Genomic DNA, 19,534 nt, shown 5'->3' on the forward strand with positions numbered 1-19,534 from the left:
GGAACCAACCGACCAAAAGGACCAGCAGAGGAGCAGAGAAGCCATTTAACACCTTATATTTATAAATATAAGGTGTTAGATGGCTTGTGATTCTATTTTAAAAAAATCAGCAACCTGCCAGCAACGACCATTGGCAGGCAGGTTGCTGACGAAATACTCCTTAAACTTTTGCCGGCCAGCGATGCGCATGCGCGGGCCGGCTTTGAGCGAAATCTCGCGTCTCGCGAGATGACGCGTATATGTGTGACTCTGCGCAGAGCTGCCGCCTCCGGAACGCGATCCTGCGTTAGGCGGTCCGGAGGCGGTTAAAAAATAAATAAATTACCTTTTCCTATAAAAAATGAAAAAAAATCACAGCGTCCGTAACGACCGGCTCTATAAATATATCACATGATCCACCCCGTCCAATAAACACCATAAAAAATAAAAACGGTGTCAAAAAAAGCCTTTTTTGTCACCTTACATCACAAAAAGTGCAACACCGAGTGATCAAAAAGGCGCATTTCAAACTAAATGGTACTAATAAAACCATCACCTCATCCCGCAAAAAATTAGACCCTACATAAGAAAATCGCTCAAAAAAAAACAAAAAAACAATAGCTCTCAGAACATGGAGACACTAAAACATCATTTTTTTATTTCAAATATTCTATTATTGTGTTAAAGAAGTAAAAAAAAAAAAAGAAGTGTACATATTAGGTATCGCCGCGTCTGTAACAACATACTGCATAAAAATATCACATAACCTAACCCCTCAGGTGAACACTGTAAAATAAAAATTTTAAAAATTAAAACAATGCCAAAAAAGCCATTTTTGTTACCTTACATCACAAAAAGTGCAACACCAAGCGATCAAAAGGGCGTATGCCCCCCAAAATAGTACCAAACAGTCACCTCATCCCGCAAAAAATGAGACTCTACCCAAGGCAATTGGTCAAAAATCAAAAAAGCTATGGCTCTCAGACTATGGAGACACTAAAACATATTCTTTTATTTGTTTCAAAAATGCTATTATTGTGTAAAACTTAAATAAATAAGCAAAAGTATACATATTAGGTATTGACACGTCCGTAACGATCTGCTCTATAAAACAGTCACATGACCTAACCCCTCAGATAAACTCTGTAAAAATAAATAGAAAAAGTTCTGAAACAAACAATTTTTTGGTCACCTTGCCCCATAAAGTATAATAATGAATAATCAAAAAATCCTATATACCCAAAAATGATACCAATAAAAACCTCAACTCTTTCTGCAAAAAATGAGCCACTGCACAAGACGATTGGCAGAAAAATAAAAAATCTGGCGTTCAGAAAATAGAGACACAAAATCGATTTTTCAAAAATGCTTTATTATGTAAAACTGAAACAAAGAAAGTAGATATTGCGTCAGTCACAACCTGCTCTATAAAATAGCATATGATCTAACCTGTCAAATCTTGTATAAAAATTTAATAAACTGTGCCAATACAACCATTTTTTGGTTATCTTGCCTCACAAAAAACGTAATATAGAGCAATTAAAAACAGGGTGGATTTGATTTAAATCAAAATGATTCAAATCATGATTTTAATCACTAGTCAGTTAGGCTTGATTTAAATCATAGTTTTCTACATAAAGACTAATTCTTGCTGGTATAACTTATAATATGCAAGTAGATGAAGATTTAAACAACTTTTCATATTAGTTTGATTAGGTTGATTCTGCATTCATAGGTTGGAAGTTAGGATTAAGGTATTTTTCTCAACTCTGTTCATTTTATAACATTTTGCTGTGAATAAGAGGAATGTGATCTCTGCTGAGTCAAATTCAGTTTTGAGAACTGCAAAAGTAAACCAAGCATCTGTGATAATATCTTGTAGGCAGAGAAACTGCTCAATAATCTTACAAAAACCTCTGGAAGAGCATGACATTGTGAATGAATTAATGGAATTTATTTACCAAAAAAATTACACATATAGAAACAGAATGTGTCGGCAGATAAGAACCATTTGGCCCATCTAGTCTGCCCAATATACTGAATACTATGGCCCTATCTTATATGAAGGATGGCCTTATGCCTATCCCATGCATGCTTAAACTCCTTCACTGTATTTGCAGCTACAACTTCTGCAGGAAGGCTATTCCATGCATCCACTACTCTCTACCTCCTGATATTACTTTTACACCTTTGCCCCTCTAATTTAAAACTATGTTCTCTTGTAGCAGTTTTTCTTCTTGTAAATCTTCTCTCCTCTTTTACCTTGTTGATTCCCTTTATGTATTTAGCAGTTTCTCTCATATCCCCTCTGTCTCGTCTTTCTTCCAAGCTATACATGTTAAGGACTTTTAATCTTTACTGGTAAGTTTTATCCTGCAATCCATGTACCAGTTTAGTAGCTCTTCTCTGAACTCTCTCCAAAGTATCAATATGCTTCTGGAGATATGGTCTCCAGTACTGCGCACAATACTCCAGATGAGGTCTCACTAGTGCTCTGTAGAGCGGCACGAGCGCCCCCTCTGTCTACTGGTAATGCCTCTCCCTATACACCCCAGCATTCTGCTAGCATCTCCTGCTGCTCTATGACACTGTCTGCCTAACTTTAAGTCTTCTGAAATAATGACCCCTAAATCGCTTTCCTCAGATACTGAGGTTAGGACTGTATCACTGATTGTATATTCTGCTCTTGGGTTTTTACGCCCCAGGTGCATTATCTTGCACTTATCAACATTAAATTTTAGTTGCCAGATTTTTGACCATTCCTCTAGTTTTCCTAAATCCTTTTCCATTTGGTGTATCCCTCCAGGAACATCAACCCTGTTACAAATCTTTGTGTCATCAGAAAAAAGACCCACCTTACCATCGAGGCCTTCTGCAATTTTGCTGATAAAGATATTAAACAATATGGGTCCCAGAACAGATCCCTGAGGGACCCCACTGGTAACAAGACCATGGTCTGAATATACTCCATTGACTACAACCCTCTGTTGCCTGTCCCTCAGCCACTGCCTAATCTATTCAACAATATGGGAGTCTACGTACAGCCTTATTCTACATAATTAAAAAAACTAATCTTTATTTCATGATGGAATAACCTTTGGATGGTAATATATTTTCCTCAAAAAGCATTTTATATAAAAAAAATCAGATTTAAATAAAAAAAAATCCGATTTAAATAAAAAAAATCTGATTTTTTTGATTTTTTTTTTTAAATCATTGATTTTTATCCACCCTGATTAAAAATCATATGTACCCCAAAATAGTACCAATAAAACTGGCACCTTATCCCCTAGTTTCCAAAATGGGGTATCTTTTTGGGAGTTTCTACTGTAAGGGTGCATCCGGGGGGCTTTAGGGCTACCAGGTCCCATGGTGCGGCTAGCTGTCCTTCTCTCTAAACTTTTTAATGTACATGTCTAACTGTTCAATGTTTCAGTACTTTTTGAACAACTTGCTTTTCTCTAACAAGGAGCTTAAGGGAAAAACTCACAACAGGTACTTGATCCATGAATCGCCCAATAAATTTCTTGCTTAACCACCTCAGCCCCCAGTGCTTAAACACCCTGAAAGACCAGGCCACTTTTTACACTTCTGACCTACACTACTTTCACCGTTTATTGCTCGGTCATGCAACTTACCACCCAAATGAATTTTACCTCCTTTTCTTCTCACTAATAGAGCTTTCATTTGGTGGTATTTCATTGCTGCTGACATTTTTACTTTTTTTGTTATTAATCGAAATTTAACGATTTTTTTGCAAAAAAATGACATTTTTCACTTTCAGTTGTAAAATTTTGCAAAAAAAAAGACATCCATATATAAATTTTGCTCTAAATTTATTGTTCTACATGTCTTTGATTTAAAAAAAATGGTTTGGGTAAAAGTTATAGCGTTTACAAACTATGGTACAAAAATGTGAATTTCCGCTTTTTGAAGCAGCTCTGACTTTCTGAGCACCTGTCATGTTTCCTGAGGTTCTACAATGCCCAGACAGTACAAACACCCCACAAATGACCCCATTTCGGAAAGTACACACCCTAAGGTATTCGCTGATGGGCATAGTGAGTTCATAGAACTTTTTATTTTTTGTCACAAGTTAGCGGAAAATTATGATTTTTTATTTTTTTTTCTTACAAAGTCTCATATTCCACTAACTTGTGACAAAAAATAAAAAGTTCTATGAACTCACTATGCCCATCACGAAATACCTTGGGGTCTCTTCTTTCCAAAATGGGGTCACTTGTGGGGTAGTTATACTGCCCTGGCATTCTAGGGGCCCAAATGTGTGGTAAGGAGTTTGAAATCAAATTCTGTAAAAAATGACCTGTGAAATCCGAAAGGTGCTCTTTGGAATATGGGCCCCTTTGCCCACCTAGGCTGCAAAAAAGTGTCACACATCTGGTATCTCCATACTCAGGAGAAGGTGGGGAATGTGTTTTGGGGTGTCATTTTACATATACCCATGCTGGGTGAGAGAAATATCTTGGCAAAAGACAACTTTTCCCATTTTTTTTATACAAAGTTGGCATTTGACCAAGATATTTATCTCACCCAGCATGGGTATATGTAAAAAGACACCCCAAAACACATTCCTCAACTTCTCCTGAATACAGAGATACCAGATGTGTGACACTTTTTTGCAGCCTAGGTGGGCAAAGGGGCCCATATTCCAAAGAGCACCTTTCGGATTTCACTCGTCATTTTTTACAGAATTTGATTTCAAACTCCTTACCACACATTTGGGCCCCTAGAATGCCAGGGCAGTATAACTACCCCACAAGTGACCCCATTTTGGAAAGAAGACACCCCAAGGTATTCCGTGAGGGGCATGGCGAGTTCCTAGAATTTTTTATTTTTTGTCACAAGTTAGTGGAAAATGCTGATTTTTTTTTTTTTTTTTTCATACAAAGTCTCATATTCCACTAACTTGTGACAAAAAATAAAAACTTCCATGAACTCACTATGCCCATCAGCGAATACCTTGGGGTCTCTTCTTTCCAAAATGGGGTCACTTGTGGGGTAGTTATACTGCCCTGGCATTCTAGGGGCCCAAATGTGTGGTAAGGAGTTTGAAATCAAATTCTGTAAAAAATGACGAGTGAAATCCGAAAGGTGCTCTTTGGAATATGGGCCCCTTTGCCCACCTAGGCTGCAAAAAAGTGTCACACATCTGGTATCTCCGTATTCAGTAGAAGTTGGGGAATGTGTTTTGGGGTGTCATTTTACATATACCCATGCTGGGTGAGATAAATATCTTGGTCAAATGCCAACTTTGTATAAAAAAATGGGAAAAGTTGTCTTTTGCCAAGATATTTCTCTCACCCAGCATGGGTATATGTAAAATGACACCCCAAAACACATTCCCCAACTTCTACTGAATACGGAGATACCAGATGTGTGACACTTTTTTGCAGCCTAGATGCGCAAAGGGGCCCAAATTCCTTTTAGGAGGGCATTTTTAGACATTTGGATACCAGACTTCTTCTCACGCTTTGGGGCCCCTAGAATGCCAGGGCAGTATAAATACCCCACATGTGACCCCATTTTGGAAAGAAGACACCCCAAGGTATTCAATGAGGGGCATGGCGAGTTCATAGAAATTTTTTTTTTTTGCCACAAGTTAGCGGAAATTGATATTTTTTATTTTTTTCTCACAAAGTCTCCCGTTCCGCTAACTTGGGACAAAAATTTCAATCTTTCATGGACTCAATATGCCCCTCACGGAATACCTGGGGGTGTCTTCTTTCCGAAATGGGGTCACATGTGGGGTATTTATACTGCCCTGGCATTCTAGGGGCCCTAAAGCGTGAGAAGAAGTCTGGAATATAAATGTCTAAAAAATTTTACGCATTTGGATTCCGTGAGGGGTATGGTGAGTTCATGTGAGATTTTATTTTTTGTCACAAGTTAGTGGAATATGAGACTTTGTAAGAAAAAAAAAAAATAATTCCGCTAACTTGGGCCAAAAAAATGTCTGAATGGAGCCTTACAGAGGGTGATCAATGACAGGGGGGGTGATCAATGACAGGGGGGGTGATCAATGACAGGGGGGGTGATCAATGACAGGGGGGGTGATCAATGACAGGGGGGTGATCAGAGAGTCTATATGGGGTGATCACCACAGTCATTGATCACGCCCCTGTAAGGCTTCATTCAGACGTCCGTATGCGTTTTGCGGATCCGATCCATCTATCAGTGGATCCGTAAAAATCATGCGGACATCTGAATGGAGCTTTACAGGGGGTTGATCAATGACAGGGGTGTAATCAATGACAGGGGGGTGATCAGGGAGTCTATATGGGGTGATAACCACAGTCATTGATCACGCCCCTGTAAGGCTTCATTCAGACGTCCGTATGCGTTTTGCGGATCCGATCCATCTATCAGTGGATCCGTAAAAATCATGCGGACGTCTGAATGGAGCTTTACAGGGGGTTGATCAATGACAGGGGTGTAATCAATGACAGGGGGGTGATCAGGGAGTCTATATGGGGTGATCAGGGGCTAATAAGGGGTTAATAAGTGACGGGGGGGGGGTGTAGTGTAGTGTAGTGGTGCTTGGTGCTACTTTACTGAGCTACCTGTGTCCTCTGGTGGTCGATCCAAACAAAGGGGACCACCAGAGGACCAGGTAGCAGGTATATTAGACGCTGTTATCAAAACAGCGTCTAATATACCTGTTAGGGGTTAAAAAAAACACATCTCCAGCCTGCCAGCGAACGATCGCCGCTGGCAGGCTGGAGATCAACTCTCTTACCTTCCGTTCCTGTGAGCGCGCGCGCCTGTGTGCGCGCGTTCACAGGAAATCCCGGCTCACGCGAGATGACGCGTATATGCGTCGCTGAGCGCAGGGCTGCCACCTCCGGAACGCGAATCTGCGTACAGCGGTCCGGAGGTGGTTAAATTAGAATTGGTATTTAAACAGTCATCCTCATTGTGCTGTTCACATTTTGACATTATAAGACCAAGATGACACCTAAGAATTGATCAACAGTACCTCGCCATTGTGATGCTTCAAGCAGGATGTTCTCAGACGGAAGTGGCCACTGAGCTTAGAGTGTCACATAGAGCTGCAACGAATACTCGACTAAATCGAGTAATTCTACAGAAAAAAAATCCTCGATGCGATTAGTTTGCGTCACGTGACCATGGAGGGGGAGTGAAGCGCTTGCTATTACTCCTGCTCCGCGGTCTCCCGCTGCGCTCTGAATACTCACCTTTCCAGCAGGGGGCCTCCGGACACTCTACAGCACGTCCATGATCCCGCACTGCAATGACCTCCTGACATTGCATTGCCGTGACCTGACGCGCTGTGTGACGTCAGGCGCAGAGCAGTGTGGAACGATGGAGTGTCGGCGGCGCCCCTGCTGGAAAGGTAACCAGGGGGGGGAGGGGACAGCTGCTGGCACCAGGGGGGGAACAGCCGCTGGCACCAGGGGGGGGGGGGGGGACAGCCGCTGGCACCAGGGGGGGGTGGGGGACAGCCGCTGGCACCAGGGGGTGGGGGACAGCCGCTGGCACCAGGGGGGGGGTGGGGGACAGCCGCTGGCACCAGGGGGGGGGAACAGCCGCTGGCACCAGGAGGGGGATGGGGGACAGCCGCTGGCACCAGGAGGGGGATGGGGGACAGCCGCTGGCACCAGGGGTGGGGTACAGCCGCTGGCACTGGGGTGGGGGACAGCCGCTGGCACTGGGGTGGGGGACAGCCGCTGGCACTGGGGTGGGGGACAGCCGCTGGCACTGGGGTGGGGGACAGCCGCTGGCACTGGGGTGGGGGAGAGCTGATGGCACAGGGAGGGGGCTGATGGCACTGGCAGATAGTGAAGTTGATGGCACCAGGGGGAACTGATGCATTTGGGCTGATCGCACAGGGGGGGAATGAAGGGTGTTGGGGACTGATGGTAGGGGTCTGATGAGCTTTTAAAAAGGAAAACAGTCTATTAATTAATTTTTTCTTATTAGATTACTTTATTAATCGTAAAAAATAAATCGATAGAATATTCGATTTCTAAAATAAATAGTTTACTGCACAGTGTGTCATCAGCAGGTTGCAACAGAGATACATAGAGACTGGAAGAGTCACAGAAAGGCATAGTAGTGGACGTCCTTTGTCCACATCCCACACTGATATCCGCTTCATTGTGAACAATGCCCTGTGGAATCGGATAATGAATGCCACACAATTCCAGGCACATTTAAGGGAGGTGAGAGGCACCCAAGTGTCACATCAGACCATTAGAAACCGCTTACATCAGGGTGGTCTGCGCGCTAGACGACCTGCCAGGGTACCTGACCACATCACCAGGCCGCACAGATGAAATCATCCGGTGTCGGGGGGAGCAGCCAATGGCAGATGGGGACGGGCATTTTATAGTCTTGGATAACCCCTTTAAAAGGTGGGTCTGCAGTGGAGGTCAATGTTAAGGGGTTGGGGCGCTATGGAGGTCACTGTTAAGTGGGCACTGTAAATGTCACTTATAGAGGCACTGTGCACTTTACGGTTATGGGGTACAGTAGATTTCACTATTATGGCAACACTGTGGATGTTATTGTTATAGGGAAACTATGAATGACACTGTTAGGCCTCTTTCAGACGGGTGTTGCGGGACAATGCACGATTTTTCCGCGCGAGTGCAAAACATTGTAATGCGTTTTGCACGCGCGTGAGAAAAATCACGCATGTTTGGTACCCAAACCCGAACTTCTTCACAGAGATCGGTGTTCTGTAGATTCTATTATTTTCCCTTATAACATGGTTATAAGGGAAAATAATAGCATTCTGAATACAGAATACAGAATGCATAGTAAAATAAGGCTGGAGGGGTTAAAAAAATAAATAAAATATATTTAAACTCACCTTAATCCACTTGTTCGCACAGCCGGCATCTCATCTGTCTTCATCTGTGAGCAATAGGACCTTTGATGACGTCACTGCGTTCATCACATGATCCATCACCATGGTGATGGATCATGTGATGAGCGTTGTGACGTCATCAAAGGTCCTATTGCTCACAGCACAGATGAAGACAGAAGAGATGCCGGGCCGCGCGAGCAAGTGGATTAAGGTGAGTTAAATAATTTTTTTATTTTTTTTTAACCCCTCCAGCCCTATTGTACTATGTATTCTGTATTCAGAATGCTATTATTTTCCCTTATAACCATGTTATAAGGGAAAATAATAATGATCGGGTCCCCATCCCGATAGTCACCTAGCAACCGTGTGTGAAAATCGCACCGCATCCGCACTTGTTTGCGGATGCTTGCGATTTTCACGCAACCCCATTCATTTCTATGGGGCCTGCGTTACGTGAAAAACGCACAAAGAGGAGCATGCTGCAATTTTCACACAACGCACAAGTGATGCGTGAAAATCACTGCTCGTGTGCACAGCCCCATAGAAATGAATGAGTCATGATTCAGTGCGGGTGCAATGCGTTCAACTCGCGCATCGCATCCGCATGGAATACTCGCCCGTGTGAAAGGGGCCTTATAGGACACATTGTGCGTGTCATCTTTTAACCCCTTAGTGACCAACCTGTTTTGGGCCCTAATTTTTTCATTGTCGCCTTTATTAATAAGAGCTATAAATTTGCTATTTTTCCATCTATGTAGCCGTATGGGGGCTTGATTTTGTGGGCCAAGTTGTAGTTTTTAATGGTGAAATTTTGGGGTACACATAACTTATGGATTAACTTTTATATGCTCTTTCTGGGAGGGTAATAGGAAAAAAAAAAAAAGAAGAGCAATACTGCCACATTTTTTATATAATAAATTTAGCAGTGTTCATTTTTCAGCATAAATAACTATTTTCTGGGTCAGTATGCTTACAGCATAAATACATGTTTTTTTGTTTGTTTTTTTACTTTTGGGCAATAAAAACTTAAATAAATAAATAAATAAATGGTTTTTGCATTGCCGCATCCCAAGACCCATGTTTTTTTTTTTTTTTTTTCTTTCTACGGAGCTGTGTGAGGGCTTGATTCTTGCAGGACAACTTGTCATATTTGGTATCATTTTAAAGGTACATAACACTTTTTGATCACTTTTAAGTCTGTTGTTTTTGGTGGCGTGTAAGCAAAAAGCAGCAATTATGGCTTTTTTTTTACAGCATTCACTGTACGGGATAATTTACATTATATCTGTGTAGTGCGGTTCGTTACGGATGCAGTGATACCAAATATGCAGAGATTTCATTTTTGCAATTTTTTCCATTGAGAAGTGTTTTTTCAATGGAAAAAAGCATATTTTTTGATTGGAATTATTAAAAAATAATTTTGTAACTATTTTCAACCATTTAATAGTCCCACAAGAGAGCTATAATAGGCAATCTTATTTCCTTCTATTCTATCCCTATAGTGCAATGCATTTTAATGTCAGTGCTATACCATCATTCACCAGCAGGCTGCGCCAGAGAGGCAGAAGGCACCAGTCCAACCAATTAAAATATTAATTATTCTGGCTTATGTTTTTGCTGTTTGAAAAATGTGTTAAAATAATATGGAGCACGTAATACTAGTGGCTGGTATACTGACGAGCTATGTGCAACACATGCCAAACTCCTTTTCATCCTCTGTGTCCCAGGATGTTGGATCACAATTGATCACTGATGCGCATGCGCACTTCGCTCAACGTAGCCGCTGCCAGGAATCCGCGGCGCATCAGGCTGAGCCTAGTGTGCAGGCGCCGGATCTAGCAGAGGGACGGGAGGATTGCGGAGGCGGGGCTGAGGTGAGGAAGGCGGCACTGGGCACCAGATGGCGAGGGGTGCGGGCGGGCACCCTGGGTTAACGTAAAACCCCTTGGGCACCTTAGGTAGGTGAGTGACAGCTTATAAAAACCAGTTTTTTGGGCTAATAGAGCCACAAGCAGGTTTAATAAGGGCAGTTTAGGATTCATGTTATTAGTACGGACCTGGCCATATGTTTAGCTTATAGGGCTCAAATCTCATGACAGAATCCCTTTAAAGACTGAGGAGCAATTAAATGCCCCCTGCCCCCCGCCCCCCTTTAACACACACACTGCAATTGACAATTTACTTTGGGAATAATGCAGTGTTTGCGATTAAATATCTTTCAATTCTTCATTTAATATCTAAAAATGGCATTGTTGCCCTAAAATGCTTTTGCTATAATGCCACACATTTAATAAAAAGGACCAATAAAAAAAAAAAAAAAAAATTAAAAATTTAAAAAAGCAATTGCTCAGCGTTTGCAGCAGAATGCTGTTGGTGTTCTGTGCTGCCAATAATGAACTGTAAAAATTTGAGGTTTTGAGAAAAGGGTGAATTATTACACAAGAAACATAAGGTGAATTATTACTACTGGGGAATGCATAACGGAATGCCTTTAGAGGCCTTCCGTTATTCATTCCGTCATAATAGAAGTCTATGGGCTGCAAAAAGGATCCGTCCCATAACTCCCCTGCATAACCTAAACGGGACGGATCAGTTTTGCAGCCCATAGACTTCTATTATGACGGAATGAATAACGGAATGCCTCTAAAGGCATTCAGTCATAGAATTGTGTTATGGTCCGTGGTAATGGAATCCATAACGCAATTCACCTTTTACCACCAAACGAAGTGTGAACGAATTTCATAAGTGGAAATTCGCTCATCTCTAGCCACTATCACTATTTCCCATGCGTCCCCCAACCTGCACATCTGTTGTTCCGTCAGGTCTATTACTTAATAAGTCCAATATGCTCGTCCCTCTAGTTCAAGGGTGGGCAACCTGAGTCACTCCAGCTGTTGTGAAACTACAATTCCCAGCATGCTCCATTTATTTCTGTGAGAAAAGAGCAGAGCAAGTATGCATGCTGGAAGTTGTAGTTTCACAACAGCTGGAGTGCCGCAGGTTGCCCACCACTGCAGTTGGATCCTGAACAAGTTGGGAAAGGTAATTGTCTTTGGTCATTGCCAAGAACCTGTTTCCTTTATGGAATTCACAATTTTCAGTTTCCCAGCCTATATCTGGGTAGTTGAAGTTCCCCAAAATAGTGACCTCATTATGATTTTCCACCTCATCTATTTCCCTTAGGCCTCATGCACACGACCGTTGTGTGCACCCGTGGCCGTTGTTCCGTTTTCCGTGATTTTCTGCGGACCCATTGACTTTCAATGGGTCCGTTGAAACCTTGGAAAATGCACCGTTTTTCATCCGCCTCCGTGATCCGTGTATCCTGTCCGTCAAAAAAATATGACCTGTCCTATTTTTTTGATGGACAACGGTTCACGGACCCATTCAAGTCAATGGGTCCGTGAAAAAACACGGATGCACACAATATTGGCATCCGTGTCCGTAGGCTACTTTCATACAGACGGATCCGAAGAAGTGAAAACTCAAATCCGACAGTATATTCTAACACAGAGGCGTTCCCATAGTGATGGGGACGCTTCTAGTTATAATATACTAAGAACGGTGCACATGACTGCCCCCTGCTGCCTGGCAGCACCCGATCTCTTACAGGGGGCTGTGATACGCACAATTAACCCCTCAGGGGCTGCACCTGAAGGGGTTAATTGTGCGTATCATAGCCCCCTGTAAGAGATCAGGGGCTGCCAGGCAGCAGGGGGCAGACCCCCTCCCTCCCCAGTTTTAATTTCATTGGTGGCCAGTGCGGCCTTCCCCCCCTCTATTGTATTAATATCATTGGTGGCACAGTGTGCGGCCCCCCTCCCTCCCTTTATTGTATTATCATTGGTGGCATAGTGTGCGGCCCCCCCCTCCCTCCCTTTATTGTATTATCATTGGTCCCCAGTGTGCGCCCCCCCGCCCCCCCCTCTATTGTATTAATATCATTGGTGGCTAGTGTGCGGCCTCCCCCCCCCCCCCAATACTTAGCAATATTAGAAGCATCATACTTACCTGCTGCGCTGTCTGTGACCGGCCGGGAGCTCCTCCTACTGGTAAGTGACAGGTCATTAAGCAATGCGCCGCACAGACCTGTCACGTACCAGTAGGAGGAGCTCCCGGCCGGTCACAGACAGCGCAGCAGGTAAGTATGATGCTTCTAATATTGCTAAGTAACCATGGCAACCAGGACTGCAGTAGCGTCCTGGTTGCCATGGTTACCGATAGGAGCCCGAGCGATTAAACTGGGACTCCGATCTGAACTTTCCGCCGCCACCAATGATCGGGGGGGGGGGGGGGGGTTCGAGGGCAGGCGCACACTGGCCACCAATGATTGATATTAATACAATAGAGGGGGGGCGCACACTGGCCACCAATGATAATACAATAGAGGGAGGGAGGGGGGCGCACACTGGCCACCAATGATATTCAAACTGGGGAGGGAGGGGGGGTCTGCCTGAGGCACCTGAGGGGTTAATTGTGCTGATCACAGCCCCCTGTAAGAGATCGGGTGCTGCCAGCAGGGGGCAGTCATGTACACAGTTCATAGTATATTCTAACTTGAAGCGTCCCCATCACTATGGGAACGCCTCTGTGTTAGAATATACTGTCGGATATGAGTTTCACGATCTAACTCAAATCCGATGGTATATTCTAACATAGAGGCGTTCCCATGGTGATGGGGACGCTTCAAGTTAAAATATACCATCGGATTGGAGAAAACTCTGATCCTATGGTATATTAACTCCTGACTTTACATTGAAAGTCAATGGGGGACGGATCCGTTTGCAATTGCGCCATATTGTGTCAACGTCAAACGGATCCGTCCCCATTGACTTGCATTGTAAGTCAGGACGGATCCGTTTGGCTCCGCACGGCCAGGCGGACACCAAAACGACTTTTTTTTCATGTCCGTGGATCCTCCAAAAATCAAGGAAGACCCACGGACGAAAAAACCGTCACGGATCACGGACCAACGGAACCCCGTTTTGCGGACCGTGAAAAAATACTGTCGTGTGCATGAGGCCTTAGTAGTAGATTTTCTGTGGACTTTGTTATATTAAGTGGCTTATAGCAAACCTGTATCAGTATTTTATTATTGTTTTTGCCCCCGTGTATTTCTACCCACAGTGACTCCACATGTTCATGTCCCTCACTTATATCTTCCTGGAGCATAGGCTTTAGACAGGACTTTACATAAAGGCAGACCCCAACCCCTCTCCAGTTTTCACAATACTTTCTAAACGGACTGTAACCCTGCACGTTAACAGCCCAGTCATAGGTATCATCTAGCCATGTCTTAGTTATTCCTACTATATCAGAGTCCTCTTCTTAGTTCTCAGACTTTATTAATTCCAGTTTTATTAGTCAGGCTTCTGACATTAGTATACATTCATTTAAGAGGTTTTTGGATATTTTTTTACCCTACACCTTTCCTTATGAACTGCTCTGGTCCCTCCCTCCATTTCACCCACAGTTTCATTACCTCACCGCAGGACACGATCTTCCCCTTCTATAATGTAATTACCCTCTCCCTAGTCGCTAGTTTAAACACTCCTCCAACCTTCTAGCCATCTTCTCCCCCAAAACAGATGCAGCTTCCCCATTGAGGTGCAGCCCATCCCAACGATAGAGCCTGTAGCCAACAAAGAAGTTGGCCCAGTTCTCCAGGAACCCAAACCCCTCCTTCCTACACTAGTTTTTGAGCCACTTGTTAATCTCCCGCTGCCTTTCTGGTGTGGCTTGTGGTATAATTAGTATTTCATAAAATACCATCTTTGAGGTCTCTGCCCTGAGTTCATGACCTATGTCCTTGAAAACATTTTAAGGACCCTCCACCTACCTTGGTCATTGGTTTAAATGTGCACCATGACCGCTGGGTCTTTGCCAGCCCCGACAAATAATCTATCAACCCGATCCTCAATAATTTGAACTCGAGTGCCAGGAAGACAACATACCGTTCGACAATCCTGGTGTGTGTCACAGATCGACCTATCTGTACCCCTAATGATCGACTACTCAAACTACCAGCTTTTTTTTTTCTCTTCAAAACCTCAAGTTTCTACAGTTCATTATTGCTTGCACAATGTTGTTAAATGTGTTGAATTATAGAAAAAGCATATTATGGCAATGATGCCATTTTTATACCCAGGGCTGCACCTAGCCTTTCTGCTGTCTGGTCTGCCCTGCTCTCCCCTGCTTACTGGAGCAGACATTCCCCTGACTGGCAGAGGAAGTGTCTTGCTGCAGCAGTGCCATCCCTGAACTGACATCTCTCTCATCTGCCAACCTTGCAAACTTGTTGGGGTGTACCCCGCTTTCTAAATGTTTTCCAGATACCTACTTCACTTTCCTGATCCTGCATACTACCCACCTTCCCCTAATCTACCCCATAGAGTGTCTGCTCATGGAGCAGCTAACCATTTTCCATATTGTCAACGCTTCTCATTGTTAAAATACGCTCATTTAGATACAGGATCTGGCATTGGAAATTTTCTCACATTTTGAACAAAAATATGAAAGGGGAAGGTTGAGAATTTGGCATTACAGGGCGCCATTTCAATTTTCACCTCAGACAGCAGAAAGGCTAGGTGCAGCCCTGGGTATAAAGATGGCATCATTGCCAAAATATGCTTTTGCTATAGTGCAACACGTTTAATAATGCAGACAGATGTAATGCACAAAAACAAAATGTGCTCAGCGCTTGCAGGGTGCTATTGGGGTGCTGTGCTAGAAATAATGAACTGTAGAAACTTGAGGTTTTGGGGGGAAAAAGAAATGTCTTTCTGCATTTAATATCACTGGTGGTGATCCAAATAGCGTTATTGCTGTAAAATATGTTTGCTATAATGCTACACGTTTAATATCACAAATTTATTTTTGTTGCAGACAGTTTTGTAATGTAGAACTGCTAGAATGAATTGCTGCTGCAGCAGCAAGCAGCATATGCACATTGTGACCAGCCCCTCACTCCCTCATAGCTTTCCCTGATCAAATTCCCTAAAATCTACACAATTAAATCTTTCGATTCTGTCCCTATAGTATCCCTACCACACTATAATAGCTGCTTGTGACCCTGTAATCCTTTTTTTGGCAGACATCGTCACACACAGTCCTTCCAGGGTGTAAGCTGAACACACTATGCTAATTTTGCTAGTTCAGCTAAGCATTTCCCTGCCTACTGCCCCCTGGATTGGCTGATCCAGGCTGTCTGTCAGCCTCTCCCCTCTTTCTCATGTCATGTGATCCTCAGGCTTCTTCCTCTCCCATGGTGTTCCCCACTAATAATAATAATCTTTATTTATATAGTGCCAACGTATTCCACAGCGCGTTACAATCTGGGTTCAAGTACAAACAGTCATAAATAACATATCAGCAAACAGGTCAACAATTAAAACAAGAGGAACGAGGTCCCTGCTCACAAGAGCTTTCAATCTATGAATACAGTAAAATACTGCCGGGCACTGTTTTTACACGATTCATCCCAAGCAAATTGCAAAAGCTTTGGCTTTGTTTGGTGGACGAGTTTTTGTACAGTATTTCAAAATTACTTAAAGTGGTTATCCGAGACTATAAAAAGCTCCCCCATATGCCGGGCACTCCGCAAAGAACCTACATACCTCGCTCCCCATGCCGCTCCTGGTCCCAGATTTTCATTTACATTATATACTGTGCATAGTGCCCAAATTCTCTGAAAAACACTGCTCTAGTAGAGCATTTTTAGTGCAGTTTTAGGGTGGTCGTCTCAGAAAGGTTTCTTTGTATACGAGTATGGTATTCAACATAAAGTTTATCTTGATTGAAAATGCACTGCAGATATTACCAATATCCCACAGTGGTCTATCACCGTTTGGAGAAATTTTACATTTTCTCAGACTTTAACCTTGCAAAGCCATTATCTTATAAGTCAGAGATAGAAACTCACTGATGACCACTAGCTTACCCCTTGTGAGGACTATGTCAAAGATCTCTCTCAATATATCTGCTTTCAGAAGCCCGTACGATTGCGAGTTGGATATTGAGGTTTATTGTGATTACTCTTCAGTTTCTAGACTTTTAACAAGTACATACACATTGGGAGAGATTCGTAAAAACTGGTCTAAAGGAAAACTGGCTTAGCTACCAATGGCAACCAATCAGATTCCACCAGTGCTGAAAAATGAAAGGTGAAATCTGACTGGTTACTATGGCCAACTAAGCCAGTTTTTCTTTACACCAGTTTTGATAAATATCCCCCATTAATTTATTAAAAGTTTTTCTGAAATTCCTACCTGCACTGGGGTCTCCAGAGTATAGATATGTTCTCCACGGACATTATAGAACTTGATGATGGCACTTTTAAGGGATGGACCATTGCCAAGATCAGGTAGAAGATTCTGTTTTTCCATCCCTGCAACAACTAGTAAATCTCCTTGTGTGCACCACTGAACCACTACATCTGAAAATCAAACAAACCAACCATGAAACCTATACGGCAAGACACCATTGTAATCGTCAGACAACTTTGGCTTCTTCTGATGAACAGATCTATGTAAGAAATACTGTAGTAAAAAACTCAATTCTCACTAAGCTTTGTGTTGAGTAGAGAGATCCATCTAGAAAGAAATGGGAGTCTCGGATTTCTTGCTTTACAATAACTTGCACAGCTTGTGCTGCCAGGAAGACCAGCTGGGAAGTGAACAAGTGAAAGATAGATTATTATGCTACTAACTGAAGAACAAAGCTAGAGTAAGAGCATTCCTATAGCAGAAGGTATTTATAAGGCCCCTTTCACATGAGCGTGTGTTCCGCGCGGATGCGATGCGGGAGGTGAACGCATTTCACCCGCACTGAATACCGACCCATTCATTTCTATGGGGCTGTTCACATGAGCGGTGATTTTCACGCATCACTTGTGCGTTGCGTGAAAATCGCAGCATGCTCCTCTTTGTGCGTTTTTCACGTAACGCAGGCCCCATAGAAATGAATGGGGTTGCGTGAAAATCGCAAGCATCCGCAAGCAAGTGCGGATGCGGTGCGATTTTCACGCATGGTTGCTAGGAGACGATCGGGATGGGGACCCGATCATTATTATTTTCCCTTAAAACATGGTTATAAGGGAAAATAATAGCATTCTGAATACAGAATGCATAGTAAAACATCGCTGGAGGGGTTAAAAAAAATAAAAAATATTTAACTCACCTTAGTCCACTTGTTCGCGTAGCCCGGCATCTCCTTCTGGCTTCATCTGATCTCTGTGCAGCAACAGGACCTTTGGTGACGTCATTCCGGTCATCACATGATCCATCACCATGCTAAAAGATCATGTGATGACCAGAATGACGTCACCAAAAGGTCCTGTTGCTGCACAGAGATCAGATGAAGCCAGAAGGAGATGCCGGGCCGCGAACAAGTGGACTAAGGTGAGTTAAAAAAAATTATTTATTTTTTTTAACCACTCCAGCGCTGTTTTACTATGCATTCTGTATTCAGAATACTATTATTTTCCCTTATAACCATGTTATAAGGGAAAATAATACTATTTACAGAACACCGATCCCAAGCCCGAACTTCTGTGAAGAAGTTTGGGTTTGGGTACCAAACACGCGCAATTTTTCTCACGCGAGTGCAAAACGCATTACAATGTTTTGCACTCGTGCGGAAAAAACGTGGGTGTTCCCGTAACGCACCCGCACATTTTCTCGCAAAGCCCGTGTGAAAGGGGCCTATCAATGGTTAGCCCCAACAAGCAAGCCTGCTGGTTTCAGAAGGGTGATGTTTCCATCCAGGTGCCGTCTAGTAAAAAATGGACAGCACCTGGGCTGAACTCTGACCCATTCAAATGAATGGGTATCTTTACATGACTGATTTTCCATATGAACCATCAGTCTGTGTCAAGAGAATTGCAGGATGTTCTAAATTTGTCAGCTTTTCCTGCAAGACTCATTAATTCAAATGAATGAATGGGAGGGAAAACTTCATCCGTGTGTGGACTGTTTTAAAACCTGTCCATATTCACTGTTCAAAACATGGATGAGTTTCCCATTACCAACCTAAAATAAGTCTTAGGGTCCATTCACACATCCGTGTGTGTATTGTGGATCCACAGATCCGCAAAACACAGACACCGGCAATGTGCGTTCCGCATTTTGCGGACCGCACATCGCCGGCACTTAATAGAAAATGCCTAATCTTGTCAGCATTTCCGGATCCGGGAAGCACATCGTGCGTCCCCATAGAAATGAATGGGTCCGCAATCCCGTTCCGCAAAATGCGGAACAGAATTGCGGACGTGTGAATGGAGCCTTAGGCTTCCTACTTCAGCAATTTGATCAGGGATTTCCATCAGTGATAGTGAGCCAAAACCAGGCGTTGGTCCAGAACACGGAATAGATGTAAATCTCTCCATTATACCTTATCTCCTTGTAGTCTCTACTTCTGGTTTTGGCTCACAATCACCGATGGAAATGACTGACCAATTCAGTGAAGTGTGAACTAGGCGTTAAGGTTCGCTTACATGGACCCATGCCAGGCCTCTAATGAGTGCCTGTTGATGATATTCAAGCTTTTCACAGTACCCGCTTCATCCCCTATTCAGTCTGCATACTGTTGTTAGCTCTTCAACCTGTGTAAACAAGGAATGTGCCACCAACAGATGTCTATTTTAGGCACCACGTCAAAAGCAGCATAAACTAGTGAGCCCTTTTTTAGAAAAACGCTGGGTTC

The 19,534-nt window shown here is 43.2% G+C and overlaps 1 protein-coding gene across 1 annotated transcript in view; it reads right to left on the reverse strand.

Moving 5' to 3' along the window:
- The window catches only part of TULP4 (TUB like protein 4), a 400,386-nt gene that overhangs the window by 51,501 nt on the left and 329,351 nt on the right, over positions 1 to 19,534 (reverse strand). Inside the window, exon 7 of the mRNA XM_040429356.1 lies at positions 17,101 to 17,267. Within this exon, the coding sequence (XP_040285290.1) occupies positions 17,101 to 17,267 (167 nt within the window). The remainder of the gene's footprint in view (positions 1 to 17,100; positions 17,268 to 19,534) is intronic.

Source organism: Bufo bufo, chromosome 4, assembly GCF_905171765.1.
Source record: "Bufo bufo chromosome 4, aBufBuf1.1, whole genome shotgun sequence".
Classification (NCBI taxonomy): Eukaryota; Metazoa; Chordata; class Amphibia; order Anura; family Bufonidae; genus Bufo; species Bufo bufo.